This window comes from Pantherophis guttatus, chromosome 4 (genome assembly GCF_059756535.1).
Source record: "Pantherophis guttatus breed Tessera chromosome 4, ASM5975653v1, whole genome shotgun sequence".
Taxonomy (NCBI): domain Eukaryota; kingdom Metazoa; phylum Chordata; class Lepidosauria; order Squamata; family Colubridae; genus Pantherophis; species Pantherophis guttatus.
This window is the reverse complement of record NC_142066.1, coordinates 9,810,317-9,828,905: the sequence shown is the minus strand read 5'-3', so window position 1 is coordinate 9,828,905 and position 18,589 is coordinate 9,810,317. Positions and strand designations below refer to the sequence as shown.

The following is an 18,589-nucleotide window of genomic DNA, read 5'->3' as shown; positions in this document are numbered from 1 at the left end:
ATATTATTTTAAGAAAAGGTAGGAATGAACTGAAGCATAATGAAAATTGGCTTTTGGGATTATGCCAGGTCCTTCAATTATGTTTTATATCCACTACTTAAACAACTAATACAAGATAAATCATATCTAACCTTTCCTCACTGGTACAAGGCTATTTGAGAGTCTGATTAATTTCCTTTAGCCAGATATTAGAATCTGAGACTTAAGCATTCTTTGGTAGATAAATGAGAAGCAGAGACTATTGCAAACATAGAGTTGTTTCAAATTATGCATGCCACATCTAAGAAGGAGCAGCACTTCATTGCTCTAAATCTCTGATAGAGACAGAAAACTCAGCTTGTCACTCATGAAAAGTTCATGAGCCACACAGAAGTTCTTGGAGAATTGATTATTTTTTGGAAGAGACAATGAAACGTAATGTAAAGTATCATTTTTACTAACTCTTATTGTGCAATATATGGTGATTTGTTAAATAACTCCTACTGATACCTAAATCATGTTTTTATAGCAGCTTCTGAGTGATCAGAATAGCAGAATACCTGAATGAAAAAATAAGAACACAAACCATTTTTCTGTATCTGTTTTATACAACACAACATTTGAAGGGACCTTGGAGGTCTTCTAGTACACTACCCTGCTCAAGGAGAAGAGACTAATACTATTTAGACAAAATGATGCTCCAATCACTTCATTAAAATCTCCAGTTATGTAGCAGCCAGGATTTCTGAAAGCAAGTTTTTGCATTAATTCATTGTTCTATCAAGAAATTCTTCCTTATTTCTATGTTTTTCTCATACTTAACTTGATTCTACATTCAGAAAATATTAAGACTTTCCAGAATGAGTTCAAATTAACATAATACTACATCAAACTGCTCACTGAAATAAAAGAAGAGTCCAATTCAAAGGGAATACCTGCCAAGCCTGCAGATTTGGAAGACCATTTTTTTTACTCATCATACTTTTCTTCCAATTGAAACCCAACATGTGTAGAGCCTGCAAAGCATGAGCCACAGCATAAACAGCATTGTAGACACTGTAGCTTTGGCCAGTCATTTCCATTTCAAATAAGGGTGCAGGTAGTTCCTCCAGCTTCATCTCCACAGTGCAGCGAGTATTGTCCGTTTCTTGTAATTCTGGTTTTGGAAATGAACAATCAAATGATTGTTCCCAAATGTTCTGTCTAAACTCATCTCTGTAGTCTGAAAGAGGATTTATGGTCTGCAGAAATTCCTTGAAACCCAATATTGCTTTTGAATGAACAGTGAAGGAAATAGCCCCATGGAACATCTTGAGATCCAAAATGATTAGAACGCCTGATAGTACAAAATCAATCTGTGCAGTCATGATCCACACCTTTCTAAGTAATGCAGTTTCCTTGCTTTCTGGGTCGACCAGGAATGTGACAAACCTTAGGAATAAAATTATCCAAGCTTCTCCATAGACCAGAAATGCATTGGCTTTGCTAGTCAACATATTAATGGAAATAATGGAGATTGTTTGATAAAATTCTAGTAATCTTTCGAAGTGGAGTTCGTCATCAAGCCTTTCTATAAAGGCCGAGCAGATTCCATTGTGTGAAAGTAAGGGCTGCATTTTCCGTAAGAAATTTTCTCCATTGTTATTATCAAAAGAAAATATCCCAATCCAGGTCCACCTGAAATGACGAAGCAGTTGGACAATCCCAATGTACTGATGGTCCTCTTTGGGGATCATGAAATAAAGTGAAGAGATCTTACTGGTCTGAAATTCTTCTTGGGCTAATGAGCCGTATGTCAGCTGAAAGAAAATCCAGTAGCATTCTTTAGAGTCTTTAGATTAAATTTAATTTTCCTATCTTGTTTTCATATAAAATATATCCGAGGAACATTTTTCCCCTAGCATTCATTTATGAATGTAGTAACAAATTTCTTGGACTAGAAGACCTCCAATTTCCCTTCCCTCTCTGTTATTCTGAGGATGTTCTCACTTCATGAAAATATTTCAAGCACAGAACTAGATCAATTGTTTTAACAGAAGCCATTCAAATCTTCCCTCAGGTATTGATCCTTGATACTCACTTCCATAACAACCATAAGATTAAGAATTTTCTGTTCAACCCCTTTAGAACTTACTTGTGGAATCTTGAAGAATCCTATAATTTCAGCAATATAAGATGATGTGACAAAATCCAATCCCCCAATGATAGCCATGAGATTCTTCTGGGTGTCACATTTGTAGTTAGGGACAAATTCCTGGGATTTGAAAAGCAGGTCCATAGTGGTGCGATAGGTCATCCTTGAATTATAGTAACTGTCATAGATGTGGAACCCGAGAGTGACATTGAGCAAGATCTGGGAGTCCTCATTGATCTCCTTCACAGCAAAGGCCAAGGCAAGGATGTGCTGGTAGAATTTGATTATTACACTGCAAATGATTTAAATACCCCAGTTGAAAAAGGAAGTTGGAAAATAAGTAATAGGTTTTCTTAAGTACTGAATAATTAGTGCACTGGTCAAAATCATTTTTTTTTTACATTATTGGCACAATTTGCAACAAATATCTGCTGCAACAAATAAAAATAATGCTTTTTTTCCTGGTAACCCACTCATGGAACCCATTCCCTAACATTCCCCCCAAAATTGAATATGAACAATTCCAGCATGTATCAGTCACCTATTGTATGTATGTTTTGTTCAGAGTGACAATACAGATTTTTTTTAAAAAAAATTACCTTAAGCTTACTAAATGTTCCTCAAAAGATGTTTTGCACCAAAGTTTCATATATTATATGACAAATACTTTACTGTAATGTAAAGAAAAATCTTTATTTTTCCCGCAACTAAAAACTTTCAAAAGATGTAATTGTCATATAAAGACTTAGATTAGATATACAGCCTACATTTATATTGAGAATCTTTTACTTTCATAAGCAGTTTGGGGAAACTAATTAAGATTAGAAAAAGAACCTTACTTTGGTATGTCATAAGATGCTATATAAGGGTGTTCCTTAAAATTAATTTCATAAATGCTGTAATGGGTGAGCGACACTATCCCACCAATGACGAGGTCACCAGGTTGGTACCACTCATGTGGAACAAGGAAAGCATCACTTGCAGGGCAGCTCAGAGTCACTATTTTCTTCACCAGGAACACCAAAAGAGCAACATCTTCACTCTTGAAAATGTATCTGTCTTTCATCCTATCCTACAGGAAAGATTGCATTATTCCAATGGTTAATCCAGCGATTAATTCAAGGTTTATATCTGAGAGTGCACAATATCAGAAAATCCACTATTATCTATTTGAAGATCTATGAGAGTAGAAATCAGTGAGTTGAATTACATCAGGGTTTGAACAGATACACTGGCAGAGGAGAACAGAGGGAGGAAACCTGTAGCAATGACTCTGACACACAGCCATTATTATCCTTGTGCCAATCTCCCTGGGGTTCAAGATACATAGATTGTTGCTGAATTGAAATGACTTTCTGTGCAGTCTTTCATGTTTTTGCCTAGTGAAGAAAATATGGTGATTCCTGTATGAGATAATTACTTTGTTTTTGATGAGAGAATAAGTGGCTGATGTGTTTTTTTTTAAAATATTTTTATTGTTTTTGTACCACAAACATATTTTTTATATTAACTTCTCTCCTCTATCTTTTGGATGACAAACTTGTCAGCTAAGTTGGTTAGGAAACTGTTCGATCTCCCACTTGCTGCAGAGTTTGTCTCCCAGTTGATATCAGGATAGTTAAAGTCTCCCATCACCACTAGCAGGGGTGAAATTCAGGAGGTTCGGACAGATTCTGGAGAACCGGTAGTGGGAATTTTGAGCCGTTTAGAGAACCGGCAAATACCACCTCTGGCTGGCCCCAGAGTGCAGTGGGAATGGAGATTTTGCAGTATCCTTCAGTGGTGGGTTTCAATTTTTTTTACAACTGGTTCTGAAGGTGTGGCTTGGTGGGCATGGCATGGCATGGCTTGGTGGGTGTGGCAGGGGAAGGATACTGTAAAATCTCCACTCCCTCCCCACTCCAGGGGAAGGTTACAAAATCCCCATTTCCTTTCAATCAGCTGGGACACAGGAGGCAGAGAATAGATGGGGGCGAGGCCAGTCAGAATTTTTACTACCGGTTCTCTGAACTACTCAAAATTTCTGCTACCGGTTCTCCAGAATTGGTCAGAACCTGCTGAAACCCACCTTTGGTATCCTTCCCCTGCCACGCCCACCAAGCCACGCCCACCAAGCCATGCCCAACAAGCCGCACCACACCTACCAAGCCACGCCCACAGAACCTGTAGTAAAAAAAAATGGATTTCACCACTGGTTACTAGGAGGTTATCATCCTTGGTTTTGTGTATTTCTGTAGAGATGTAGTGATCTTTTATATATAATGAAATTCCACCTCCTCTTTCATTGAATAGTTTGTATCCTTCTATCATGAGTTTCATCCCACCAAGTTTCAGTAATGGCAACTTTATCATATCTGCCTTCATGTACTAATACTTCAAGTTCATCCCTAAACTTTGAGCATTAGTGGATATGCATTTGAGTCTTTATTGGTCTTGGGTATGTTTCTTGTATCTCCTACTTTGTAAGTGGGATTTCCATCTTTTCCATCACTCTCTCTTGCATTATGTTTTTCTTTTTTCTTTCTTTTTTCTCTTTACTCCCTTTTTCCTTATGTGGTTGGTTACCTAGTAGTTTTTGCTTGGAATTAGGTTCTATAGGTCATGAAGATTGCCCCCCCTCTTCAATTTTAGTTTAAAGCCCTTTGGAGAACATAGACTATAGAATAACAGAGTTGGAAGGGACCTTGGAGGTCTTCTAGTCCAACCCCCTGTTTAGGCAGGAAACCCTACACCACTTCAGACAAACGGTTATCCAACATCTTCTTAAAAACTTCCAGTGTTGGAGCATTCACAACTTCTGGAGGCAATTTGTTCCACTGATTAATCGTTCTAACTGTCAGGAATTTTCTCCTTAGTTCTAAGTAGCTTCTCTCCTTGATTATTTTCTACCCATTGCTTCTTCTCCTACCCTCAGATGCTTTGGAGAATAGCTTGACTCCCTCTTCTTTGTGGCAGCCCCTGAGATATTGGAACACTGCTATCATGTCTCCCCTGGTCATTCTTTTCATTAAACCAGACTTACCCCAGTTCCTGCCACCGTTCTTCATCTGTTTTAGCCTTCAGTCCCCTAATCATCTTTGTTGCTCTTCTCTGCACTCTTTCTAGAGTCTCAACATCTTTTTTACATTGTGGCAACCAAAACTGAATGCAGTATTCCAAGTGTGGCCTTACCAAGACATTATAAAGTGGTATTAACACTTCATGTTATCTTAATTCTATCCCTCTGTTTATGCAGCCTAGAACTATTGGCCTTTTTGGCAGCTGCTGCATACTGCCAGCTCATATTTAAATGGTTGTCCACTAGGACTCCAAGATCCCTCTCACAGTTACTACTATTGAGCAAGGTATCAGATATACTGTACCTGGGCATTTTGTTTTTCTTGCCTAAATGTAGAACCTTAATTTGATGAGCCAGTCATTTTCTGAATGTATTGTTTCCAGTTCTTGTGAGGTACAGTCCATCTCTTGCCAGATAATGCAGATCGTGGTCTAGGAAGCCAAAGTTCTATTGATGATACCAGCTTTTCAACCAATGGTTCATTTCTAAAATCCTTTGCAGTCTCATTGGATGTTGACCTTTTGTTGGAAGTATAGATGAAAATACCACTCGTGCTCCTAATTCTTTAAATTTCTTTCCTAGCTGTTTGTAATTTCTTATTATTTTCAGATTCATTGTTCTTTCATTGGTCCCCAAGTATAGGAGAAGAAAGGGGTAGTAATCCATGGGTTTGATTTTTTTAGTAAGGTACCCAGTTACATCTTTGATTTTTGCTCCAGGGAGACTCTATCACTCGCTAGATTGACTGCCTTGTCTGCAGACTACAGTTTCTATTCCCTTAAGAATTGAATCTCCTAACACCAATATTCACCTTTTTTTTCTAGGAAGACTGGAATACTTTTCTTCCTGTCATAGGAATGCTAGGTGGTGCCTTTTGTTTAGAAACTATTGATGAATGCTCCTTTGTGAGGGTCTGTATATTTTCTTCCAGTGGGATTGGAAGAAACGTGATTGTTCAGGTCCAGAGGGGCTTCATTGGAGTGGGCTAAGGTAGATAGTAGGGGCTTTGTTCTTGGGTGTTTTCTTCTAAGAGTGACCTGTTTCCATCGGTCTTGTTCTTTGAATACATATGTAAACTGGTTTTTTACAGAATCTATTGTCTAATGGGTTTCAGTGTATCCGTTTTCTTCTTTATGTTCATATGTGGGGTCATCATTTTAGAAGTTTCATGCTCCCTATTGTGTTTTACTTTGGTGTAGTCTTCTTGTTTAGGTTGGGATTTCTCACTTTGTTCATGGAGTTTCAGAGTAGCTAGAGTTGCCTCTAAACCCTTTACTTTTTCTCCTAGTAATTCAAGTAGTTTACATTTGATACATACATACTTTTGACCTTCTGTTGGCACAAGTTGAAACATATAGCACACTTTGCAAATCACTATTGAGTCAGTCTCTATCTCCATGACTTTTTTCTTTGTTCGTTTGCTAAAAAATCAAAAATTTCTAAAAGTTTAAATATTTTCCGTGTTGTGAAGTGTGAGTTTACAATAGTTTACAAGAGTTCTTGACCTTTTGTTTTTTATCTTGAAAAATTTATCACTATCTTCCCTGTTTTAAGTGTCTGCCTCTTTTTCTGTTTTTTTTTTAAAAACTTTTTTTCAAATGCTTACTTGAAAAAAAATTTGTAAAATTAAAAAAAAGGAATTTTGTAAAAAAAATTAAAAAATAAAAATTTAAAAAAGAATTTTAAATTAAAAATGATATTTAAGAGTTGAAAAAAGTAGATTAAAATTGGAACAAAGAATTTAAAAATTGAAAAAAGAAACTGAAAAATTGAAAACTATTTTTTCTTGAGAAAGGGAATTTGGGGATTTTAAAAATTTAAGAATTTCCCAGAGATTTTGGCACTTTATGAAGTAATATGTACTTTTTTATTGGAAGTCTCAGGCTATTTTCTAGGAGGGTTTTGAGGTAAGATGTGCTCATGTGGGCACTCTGGTTTGCTGGTCTACTGTGCTGCTCTCAGCCACCGCTGGTTCACCATGCTGCTCTCAGCCACTGCTGTGCCTGCTGGTGCTCAGTTGGTCATCTGTGCTGCTCTCAGCCACTGCTAGTTGATCTCTCTGCTCTTAGTCACTGCTCAGGGTGCTTCACTCCTCCTCCAGGTAGTTCTGCACAACTGCTGCTCACAGCTGTTGGTCTACCGCCACCTAGCTGCCTTTCCCTGCTGCTCAGTGGCCTCTGTATGCACCACAATGGCTCCACTCAGGTGTCAGGCTGGGTCACTTGGCCACCTCCCAATGGGCCACTTCTCAGTTGGGCCAAAAGTCAGCTAGGCTACCTTTCAGTTGGGCCACCTCTCAGCTGGGCCACCTCTCAGCTGGGCTACTTCTCACCTCTTTGTTCAAGGAGTACTAATTCTTTTTTTAAACCCTCCTGTACCTAATCTTGATGTTGCCCCCTTGATATAGTTTGTAATCAGAGAGTGGTACACATTTTTTCTATGATTTCCTTTGAATTTCAGCAGATTTTCTTTAAAAATACCAGGCTCCTTATTGTAAACTAATTCAAATCACTCTTTGTTATGATCATTGGAGAGCATACACTTTGAATAAAGCATGAGACACAAAGAAAAATACATTTCTTTTCATTTCACTACAATTCCCATATTATTCATATTTGATAACAGGTTGCTCTGAAAATAGATGTATGAATAGATTATGTAAGTTTTCTGTAGAAAGCAGTCTTTCTATTACTTTTTTTCCCAAACCCTTTAGTTGAACCAGAAAGATCACATGGGGTACTAATTCCTCTTTATGAGTTGCTCCCTGTGGTTCAATTCAGGCCGCAAAACAATGATGTAGCATTTTGGCAAAAATATGCATCCCAGTAATGCAGTGCTGGAGGACAAGATGGAGAAGACCTCCACAGCTACCATGGCTTTTCCTTTTGTGCTCAGATAGGCTGGAAAGAAGGAGATCCAAACACTGCAAAAGGCCAACATGCTGAAGGTGATGAACTTGGCTTCGTTAAAGCTGTCAGGTAATTTACGGGCAAGGAAAGCCACAATAAAGCTGCTGATGGCCAAGATACCCATGTAGCCCAAGACACAATAGAAGAAGAAAGATGATCCTTCATTGCATTGTAAAATTATTTCTTGGAGCTCTGAGTGAATGTCCATCTCAGGGAATGGGGGAGATGTTGACAACCAAAGAATACAAATGCATACTTGGATGATGGAGCATGAAATGACAATAGAAAAAGCCAATCTTTTCCCTACCCATTTCCTCATCTGAGATCCAGGTTTAGTGGCCATGAAAGCCACAACCACGGTGATGGTTTTGGCCAGGACACTAGAAATGGCCACTGAGAAAGTGATGACAAACATTGATTGTCGGAGAAGGCAGGTCACTTTGCCAGGTTGGCTGAGGAAGAGCAAAGAGGAGAGAAAACAGAGCAGAAGAGAGACAAGGAGGGTGTAGGTGAGGGACCGGTTGTTGGCTTTGACAATGGGAGTATCCTTGTGCTTAATAAATGTTCCAAGTACCCAAAATGTCAAGAAGAAGAAACAAAGAGCTGCTGAGGCTAAACCAATTCCTAAATTTTCTTCAAAAGTTAGAAAAACCACCACTTTCTGGATACATCCTTTCTTTTCTTTACTTGGATAATGATCTTCTGGACATTCAAAGCAATCTTCCATATCTGGAAGGAAAACCAAGGGCATTTTTTTTCATTCAGGCATTCCATATTATTGAGGGGTACTTGGTGCTCTCTGAGCTTGCTTGTTACTCTTGCAGATGTTTCATTACCCCAAACTAGATCCCATCACAGTGTTAGTAAGGAGTGCTGCTTGCTGTCAGTTATATTCTGCTGTCTTGCCTGTCTATGTGGATGGGGATGTCTTAGAGAGTATTTGGTTGGGCTGTTTACTGATGGCTCTTTGGCATTTTCTTGATTGGGGTATTTTTTACTTGATTGTTGGTGTGAAGTTAACCTAGGAGTTAATTTATGCTGATCTGGGTGCTGATTACTGGTGGAGAGGTGCTGGAGTCTTTTTGTTCTCTTATGGTCTGATTGAGTGCCTCTTTTGCATAGTCTGTAGATGTTGTTAATGTCTGCGTGTTTATTGATGGCTGATTTGTCAGAGTGCCAGGAGTGTAGAAATTCCCTGGCATTTTTGGACTTGGCCTGGTCTAGGATGATCACATTTTCCCAATTGAAACTATCGTTAAATTTTTCAATATGTTGTGAAGTTACAGAATTTTCTTCATATCTTCTGATCAAAAGTTGGTGTTCATGGATGCATTTGGCCAGTTTTCTGCCTGTCTGTGGTTGTTGCAGTTCTTACATTATGTTTTCATAACTCCTGATTTTCTTCTGGGGTTGCTCCGTCTTTTGGTTTGCTTAGGATGTTTTGAAGGGCTTTAGTTGGCTTGTGTGCTACACTCATTCCATGTAGTTGTATAGTCTGTTGGTGCCTTTTGTGATATTATTGATATATGCTAGCATAATTCTTTTTAGGGTTTGTGCTGGTTGTGCTATATTGGATTGAGTGGTTTGGGATATTTTGATAAAGTTGTGTGGGTGTATATTTTGTTGGAATGTGTTGTATAGATGCTCCATTTCCTTTTTCTGTTTTTCTTGGTTGCGGAAGTGTGTTTGGGATAGATTAAATAAAGTACTTACACTGGATATGCACACAACTGACAACAAACAGCACTCTTTACTCGCACTGATGATGTTACCTAGTTAGGGTAATAAATAACTGCAAGAAAATAAGCAAGCTCAGAGAGAACCAAGAACTCTGAGCTAGAAATATTCTTCTTTATTGGTATTCCATATAATTGAAAATCACCTTATTAATTTTATGCATCCAAGTAGTTTATTAAAGTTTGCTTAAATCTAATGAAGTTTGGTAGAATTACTAGCCTACCATTTTGATTTGAAATCTTCCCTTCAGGGCATGGAGCACAGTCATAGCAGCAGAACTGTTCCCCCTCAATCCCTTTCTTCCAGGATCCAGAGAAACAAGGGTCATTGCATCGAGAAAGTGGAAGAACCTGGTGATAAACATAAAAGGTTTTGAAATTGGTGATGTTTAACAGAGTTTGTAATTTTTCTAGAAAAGTAGAAATTAAAAGGATGTTCAAAATTTTATGTTTGAAGGACAGGGTGAGCAAATAATAACACTTGGTGACAATCTCATGGCAAATAATACTGAATTTAGAGGACATAATTGCACAGGGTGACAATTTCATGGAAACATGGCCATTCTTCAGATTTCAAATGGAAATGCAAACCAAATATGCAGACATGGCTTTTGTATTGTGATAGCATTTGGTCAAATTGATGAGAGCTTGATCATCAACAACATTTGAAAAGAATGTGCTGCCTTTTATTTTAAAAAAACAGAAATCAGATTTCAAAAGGGATGTTCAATGGATTAAAGCATGTTTCATACAATAATTCAAAACCTGATTAAAAGTTGGGTTCCAGGAAATCACATCTCCATCAATGAATAATTCCTTCTCTTTCGGAGCATCTAGATCCAGCTTTCCAACTCTAACCCTCTGAAAAGATCTGTTTGGAAAAGTGATCAAGTTGGTGATGTCGAATCCACCGGTTGCTTCTCCTTTCTCATTCAGGAACACTCTCTCCCCAGCTGAATTGTTGAAAGAAATGCCTTGAAGAAATGAGTGGAGCTACTTGAAAGAGAATAGATGAGACAATTGAAAGCAATATAACAGAGAAGAGAACAACATATTTAAGTTTCATTCACTTATTCTTCCTATTCCAATAACTATTATTAAATATGTTTGCTTAGAAATTTGATCATCAATATTGCATGGAAATGTACATGTCCACTCCATTATTTATTTGATATTATTTTAAGGAAAGGTAGGAATGAACTGAAGCACAATGAAAATAGGCTTTTGGGATTATGCCAGGTCCTTCAATTATGTTTTATGTCCACTACTTAAACAGCTAATTCAAGATAAATCATATCTAATCTTTCCTCACTGGTACAAGGCTATTTGAGAGTCTGATTAATTTCCTTTAGCCAGATATTAGAATCTGAGACTTAAGCATTCTTTGGTAGATAAATGAGAAGCAGAGACTATTGCAAACATAGAGTTGTTTCAAATTATGCAAGCCACATCTAAGAAGGAGCAGCACTTCATTGCTCTAAATCTCTGATAGAGACAGAAAGCTCAGCTTGTCACTCATGAAAAGTTCATGAGCCACATAAAAGTTCTTGGAGAATTGATTATTTTTTGGAAGAGACAATGAACCGCAATGTAAATTATCATTTTAACTTATGCTTATTGTGCAATCTATGGTGAATTTTTTAAATAATTGCTACTGATACCTAAATCATGATTTTTATAGCAGCTTCTGAGTGATCAGAATAGCAGAATACCTGAATGACAAAATAAGAACACAAACCAGTTTTTCTGTATCTGTTTTATACAACACAACATTCGAAGGGACCTTGGAGGTCTTCTAGTACCACCCTGCTCAAGGAGAAGAGCCTAATACTATTTAGACAAATGATTCTCCAATAACTTCATTAAAATCTACAGTTATGTAGCAACCAGTATTTCTTCTTTTTTCCTTGACATATGTCCTTGTCCTTGACATATGTTTCTGACTGTGTAAATAGTGGGTGAAAACTCTCCATTTTTCGGAAGATGTTTGTTGCAATATTTTTAGGATCAGACTCAATAATAATAGTAAGAGTTAAAGGTTTAAATATACTTCCTTTTATTTACAATAGGCATTCTATATTCACTGAATATTCACAGATAGAAGCAAGGAAAAGGGTGAAGGTGGCTCCTTATATATACAGTGGGTGGAGCTATATGAGGGAGTGGTGAAATATGAATACATTAAGAATAGAAGGATAAGTTAACCCCTGATATCCCATTCATATACTATTTACACATTATAGAATAAGGCATTTACATCTGACAAATCCCCCTCTAAATGCCGATTCGTTATGCAACACCAATTACATTCAGATTCAGGACAATACAAGACATACAATTTAGAAGTTAAATATTTGTGCTGTTTAGAAGGTAAAGGCTTTGTCAATATGTCAGCTAATTGTTCTGAAGTATCACAATGCACTGCTTTAATAAATCCATCCTGAGATAATTGTCTCACATGTTTAAATTTTATATCTATATGCCTGGACCTTTGTCCAATGGCGTCGGATCTAGATATTTCAATGGCTGCTTTATTGTCTTCATGCATAACAAAAGGCAAAGCAGGTTTTTTCCAAACATCTGAAATTAAATCATTAAACCATACAAGGTTATTTGCAGCTTTGGATAAACAAACATATTCCGCTTCTGTCGTTGAAGTGGCTACTAGTTCTTGTTTACCAGTATACCAGTAAACTGGACAGTCATTCAAGAAAAAAATATAACCAGATGTACTTTTTCTGCATGATGTGTTGCCAGCCCAGTCCGCATCTGCGTAACATGCAAGCTTTGGTTCTTTATTATCACTAGGTTCTAATACTAAGCAAAAATCTAGTGTACATTTCAGATATCTTAAAATCCTTTTAACAGCTTCCCAGTGATACATTGTTGGTTTGCTGACGTGTCTGGATAATAAATTGAGTGGTAAGGCGATATCTGGTCTAGTCCAATTAGATATATAAAGAAGTGAACCTATGATTGATCTATAAAATGTGTTATCTTTGAATTCAGGAGAAGATTCATCAGTATTTCTAAGAAAATCAGTTTGCATAGGAGTATCACAAGGTTTGGCATTGTTTAAATTGCATTTATTTAAAAGTTCTATAATCTTATCTCTCTGAGTAAGTTTGAATCCCCTTCTAGTCTTATTAATTTGGACACCAAGATATTTGTTCACTTTACCTAGAGATTTCAACGAGAAATGTTCATTTAACTTATTTACAAAAGTTTCTCTTCTCTCTTTGTGTTTTCCTATATACAAAATGTCATCTACATAAATCAACACAAATTCAGTGTAATCATCACCCTTTTTGACAAAGAAACAGTTATCAGCAGTGGTAGCATTGAAATCCATGGTCTTAAGTACTTTTACTAAACAATCATACCATCTTTTACCTGATTGTTTTAATCCGTATAAACTTTTGTTTAACAGCCAAATTTCATTTTTGTTGGTGTACTGACTGTGAGGTGCTCTTACATATATTTCCTTATCTAGTTTCGCGTGTAGATACGCAGTCTGTATGTCATATTGAAATACATCAAGGTTGAGTGCTGATGCTACCACTAGAGCTGTTTTGACACTCTCAGTTCTTACTGTGGGGGAATACGTTTCAGTATAGTCCTCCGGATATTTCTGTGCATAACCTTGTGCAACTAATCTAGCTTTGTATAGAGTATTGCCTCCTTCTAAGTTCTTAATTTTATATATCCACCTGGTACCAATAATTGTTTTATCTTTAGGTGCAATTGCAGGTGTAAATACATTTAATCCTTGTAAACTTTCCATCTCTTTCTTCATAGCAAGTTCCCATTTTTCTTTTTCTTCATGAGGAAGTTTTAACACTTCCTCATATGTATTAGGTGTTATCGGTTCACCATCCATATGCATTATGTAATCTCTGTATTTATTTGGTGTTTGATTTCTGTTGTTCCTAATGGCTCTTTCAGGTTTGCTATTGTTATCATGCAAATATCTTGCTTCCTTTTTTGTTAGTGTGTCTGTCTTTATTTTGTGTTGGCTATTTGTCCAAGTTTTGGTTTTGCTTTTATATTTGTTGATATTTTGTTTTTCTATGGTCCCTTCCTCATGAGATTTTGTATCTTTGCATTTATTTGGAAATATTTCATTAAGATGTAATTTAGACCAGTTGGCCTGTTCATGGAACACAGCTGTTCTGGAAACTATAAATTTGTTATTATTATCAATGAATCTGTACCCTTTGGTGCCAGTTTCATATCCCATAAATCTGAGTCTTCTGGATACGTTTTCTCCCTTCCTTCTCAACTGTTTAGGTATGTGTACGTCTGCAGTGACTCCAAATATGTGCATGTGTGCTAATTTTGGTTTCCTATTATACATTACTTCATATGGTGTCTTATTTACAATACTGGACCAGGTTCTATTTTGTGTGTAATTTGAATAATGTAAGGCTTCTGACCAAAATTGTTTGCTTAAGCCAGCATCCTCCAATGTGCACCTAATCATGGTTTGTAAAGTGGAATTTTTCCTCTCTGCAATCCCGTTCTGGAACGCAGAAAATGGACTGGACGTGTAATGTAGCATTCCTCTATCCTTTAACCATTGGGAGAATTCTTTGGACATGAATTCACATCCCCTATCTGTCATAATTTGTTTTATTCTGATATTGTGTTGTGTTTCTATGCGTTTGTAAAATTCCTTAAATTTTTGAAAGGTTTCATCTTTGTGTTTTAATGTGTAAACAAACCCATAGCGGCTATAATCGTCTACTATTGTCAGGAAGTAACGTTTTCTATAAGTGATTGATGGAGTTAATGGGCCAACTAGGTCCATGTGTACTAAGTCAAAAATTTTGTTAGTTGTTCTAGTAGATTTTCTTGGCCTGGGACTAGTTTTTAGTTTTGTAGATTTACATACTGAGCATTCCAAATAGTTTTCACAATTTTTTATTTTGACACCTTCTGCGTGTTCAATCATTTTTTGCACTACAGGAAAACTGGCATGTCCTAACTTCCTATGTAAGATGTGAGCACACTCATCATGAATTGGCTTACCTATTTTTGGTTTTTTTTCTTTGTGTGCATCTGCATGATCATGAGATATTTTACATTCATCATTGTCACTGTTGCTAATATTTTCATCATCTGCTTCAATACAATCTTCTATATTTGAATCAATGTTATGCAACCATTCTTCCTTTGTTATCAGATAAGGTAGGCCTCCTTTAATCATCACAGTGCCTACATTTATTTTATTCTTCTCTAAAGTCGCTTTTCCCTTTGAGAAAACTATATTAATGTCAGAGTCTCTACTTAGTTTTATGGCACTTAGTATGTTATGAGGTATTTCAGGTATTAATAATACCCCCTCTATTTTTCCTAGACCAGGCAAGGTTACGTTCCCTCTGCCTAATACTTGAACCTTTTCTTGGTTAGCTACCTTTATTACAAATTTATCTTCTGTAAATGAAGACAATATATTTTTGTTATTAGTGGTGTGATTAGTTGCTCCAGAATCAATAAGCCAATTGTTGTTCTCATTTTGTTGTATTTTAGCGTTGTCTTGTTTATTTAGTCCATTCAGTGAACCAGATTTTCTATCCTTTGAATTTTCTCTGCCCCCTCTATTTTCTCTGTAATTTGGTGGGCTTCTATATCTATGTTTATCTATGGAAGACTGTCTATAATTGTATTTGTTCCTATATTCTGACCTATGTCTTTCCTTTGAAATTTTGGGACAATCTCTTCTATTGTGTTCCCTGGATCCACAATTGTGACATTTAAGTGTTTCATTATATTTGTCTTGGAAAGCTACTTTCCTAAAAGGTTTGTGCTCTGTGTGATTGCTAGTACGATTTTTTCTTGAATTGTCTTCTGCTATCAATTTGTTGGATAGACTTTCTATGGATAAATATCCTAGATTGATAGTGTCTAAATGTGACATAAAACTATCCCATGATGAATCAAGTGAATTGATAATAACACTTTTCATTGTTTGGTCTGAAATCACCTCCCCCCTCAAATGCAGTTCAGCTCTTATTTTGTTTAAAGATATCAAATGCTCACTTATAGAAACCCCTGGTTTCACCCTAGATGAAAAGAAATCCTTAGACATTCTTGTGGTGGTGGCTACACTGTCGCTGTGAAACAAATTAAACATGCATTGAATAATTTCTGAAACAGTTAGGTTTGGTTTGATGCTATGATACATTGCAGGAGACACACTAGATATTATTAAGAAAAATGCCCTATGGTGTAAACAATCTATTTTTAAAGTCCAAGGTCTTTTTGGGGGACTAGTGATAAAAAATAGTAAATTTTCTTTCATAAATATAACCTGGAGCTGTTGATACCATTCTTGCAAATTAATGCCATCAACCCTTAGTTTTGGGAAGTCGCTGGGTAAGTTTCCCACATTATTTTGTCCATTACTTACAACCTGAGGTAGTCCGTGGTCTCGCAAGTGTAGAAAATTGCAAAACGGCATGGGGATGCTCGCAACGAGTCTGCGCGGTTCTCTCGCCAGTTCATGTCTTCCCGGACCATCTGCATAGTTTCGCGCATGCGCGTTGTTCATTTCTTCTTCGGCGTCGTCGTGGAAGGTTCTCTCCATTGCGGCTCGTTCGCTCCGCTCCTCTTCAGACGAGTCGGTCTCTGGTTCGGCCTTGGGAGTTCTGACGACGGCGGCTGCTCTTCTTTTTCTTTTGGGGGCGTTGGCATTTGCTTCGGTCTGTGGTGTAGGACGGAATTGATCTGTCCCCGTACCCACACACACACACACAGCCAGTCGAGGGTTAAGGAAACACTTTGGAACGCACCCAGTTCTTATCTCCTCACTTGGCAGCGATAGACACACCGTCTGCCAAGGGACTTTATTTTCACAAACAGACAGATAAGATACGAACGTTCAAGAAAGTCCAAACAGAAATAATATTCCTCCCAGCAGTTCCGGACGAGGCTCTAGTGACTGTCCAAGGTTTTGCTTTGTTCGTCACAAGGATCCTTTGACCACTACCCTCTATTATATAGTCTCTGGGGTGTGGTCCAGTGACTCAGTGCTAATCCCTAGCACGCCTCCCAAGCTGCTGCAAACGTTTATCACGCCTTCGGAGGCGTGCGTCCAGGAATGATGTTTCATTATCACTTTGACTTGAATCAGCTGTCTCCTCTCCCTCGACTGGCACTTGAGACAATGCCAGAGGGGAGGGGCCTGGAGAGGGAGGCCTGGCTGACTCCTCTTCCTCATGCTCGGAGCTTTCTTCCTCCGATGGGACAGGCTCAGAGGGCGGGGCCACAACACTATCCCCCACCGCAGGGCCCTTCCCCCGGGTCTGACGGTCGGGATGGGGTCGGGACGGGAACTGGTCGTGGAAAGCCCGCACCAGGTCAGGGGCCTGAACGGCAGACGCGTCCACCCAGGTGAAATCCTCGGGCCCGTACCCCTTCCAGGCGATGAGGTATTGGAAGCGCCCCTTCAGCCAACGGGAGTCCCGGATACTGTCCACCTCGTACGTCGAGGCGTCGTCCTCGTCGGCTGCGGCTGGGGGGGCAGGCGTCGGCGGGCGGCGGAGATGGCTCGCGGGGGCCTCAGGGACCAGGAGGGACCGATGAAAAACAGGGTGGAGCCGCATGGAGCGGGGTAGAGTCAACCGGTAGGCCACCGGATTGATGACTGCCTCGATAGGGAAGGGACCGATAAAGCGTTGGGCCAGTTTCCGTACCGGCCGGTCCGTGGGGAGGTGTTTCGTGGACAACCACACCCGATCTCCTACTTCCAGCGGTGGTGTTGCCCGGTGGGCACGATCGGCGAACCGTTTATAATCCTCTTTCGCCCGGATCAGCTGCCGCCGCACCAGTTGCTGCACCGCCTGCAGCTCTGAGAGGAAGTCCCGGGTCTCGGGAACAGGGGAATCCATGATGGTCAACGGGAAAAGCCGTGGATGGTATCCGACATTGGCATGGAACGGGGTCATCTGGGTGGAGGTGTGTTGGGAGTTATTAAAAGCGAACTCCGCCAGGGGAAGGTACTCGGCCCAGTTGTCCTGCTGCTGGTTGACAAAACAGCGGAGGTACTGCTCCAGTATGCCGATGACCTTCTCCGTGCCCCCGTCAGTCTCCGGATGATGTGACGACGACAGGCACACCTGCACCTCCAGCGCAGCCATCAGGCTTTTCCAGAAGCGGGCCGTGAACTGGGCCCCGCGGTCCAAAACCACCCGGTCCGGCAGGCCGTGGAGGCGGAAGATATGTTGCAGGAACAAGCGAGCCGTGGTGCGGGCCGAGGGCAGGCCGCGGCACGGGATGAAATGTGCCATCTTCGTGAGCGCATCCACCACCACGAGGACGGTCGTGTACGTAGCGGACAGGGGCAGGTCTGTCAGGAAGTCCATGGAGATGGCTCCCCACGGTCTCTCCGGTGTCGGCAGCGGCTGGAGGAGTCCGGGAGGGGGACCGGACGCGGCTTTGGCCTGTCGGCACGTCACACAGGACGTCACGTAGGCGTGCACGTCGTGCCGTACCCGAGGCCACCAAAAAGTCCGCGTCACCATGTTCAAAGTCTTAAAGAAGCCGAAGTGCCCCGCCGCGGGGTTGTCATGGCACTGGTTCATGACGAGGGCTCGGAGCGGACTCGTGGGCACGTACAGCCGACCCCGGTGTCTGAGCAAGCCCTCCTCCACGGTCCATGGGGACACGGGACCGACGTCCGCTCTCCGCTGCTGCGACCAGTCATCCTGTCGCTGCGCTTCCAGCACCTGAGCCCGCAGGTCCACCGGTTCCTGGACCGCGGCCAAGGAGT

At 39.6% G+C, this 18,589-nt stretch overlaps 1 protein-coding gene across 1 annotated transcript in view; it reads right to left on the bottom strand.

Annotated features, from left to right (window-relative positions):
• Positions 1-7,910: 7,910 nt before the first annotated feature.
• The window catches only part of LOC148113699 (vomeronasal type-2 receptor 26-like), a 31,655-nt gene continuing 20,976 nt past the window's right edge, over positions 7,911-18,589 (bottom strand). The window contains exons 5-6 of the mRNA XM_087893294.1: positions 10,041-10,167; positions 7,911-8,809 (exon numbers count right to left, since the gene is read on the bottom strand). Coding sequence (XP_087749420.1) covers positions 7,911-8,809; positions 10,041-10,167 — 1,026 coding nt within the window. The remainder of the gene's footprint in view (positions 8,810-10,040; positions 10,168-18,589) is intronic.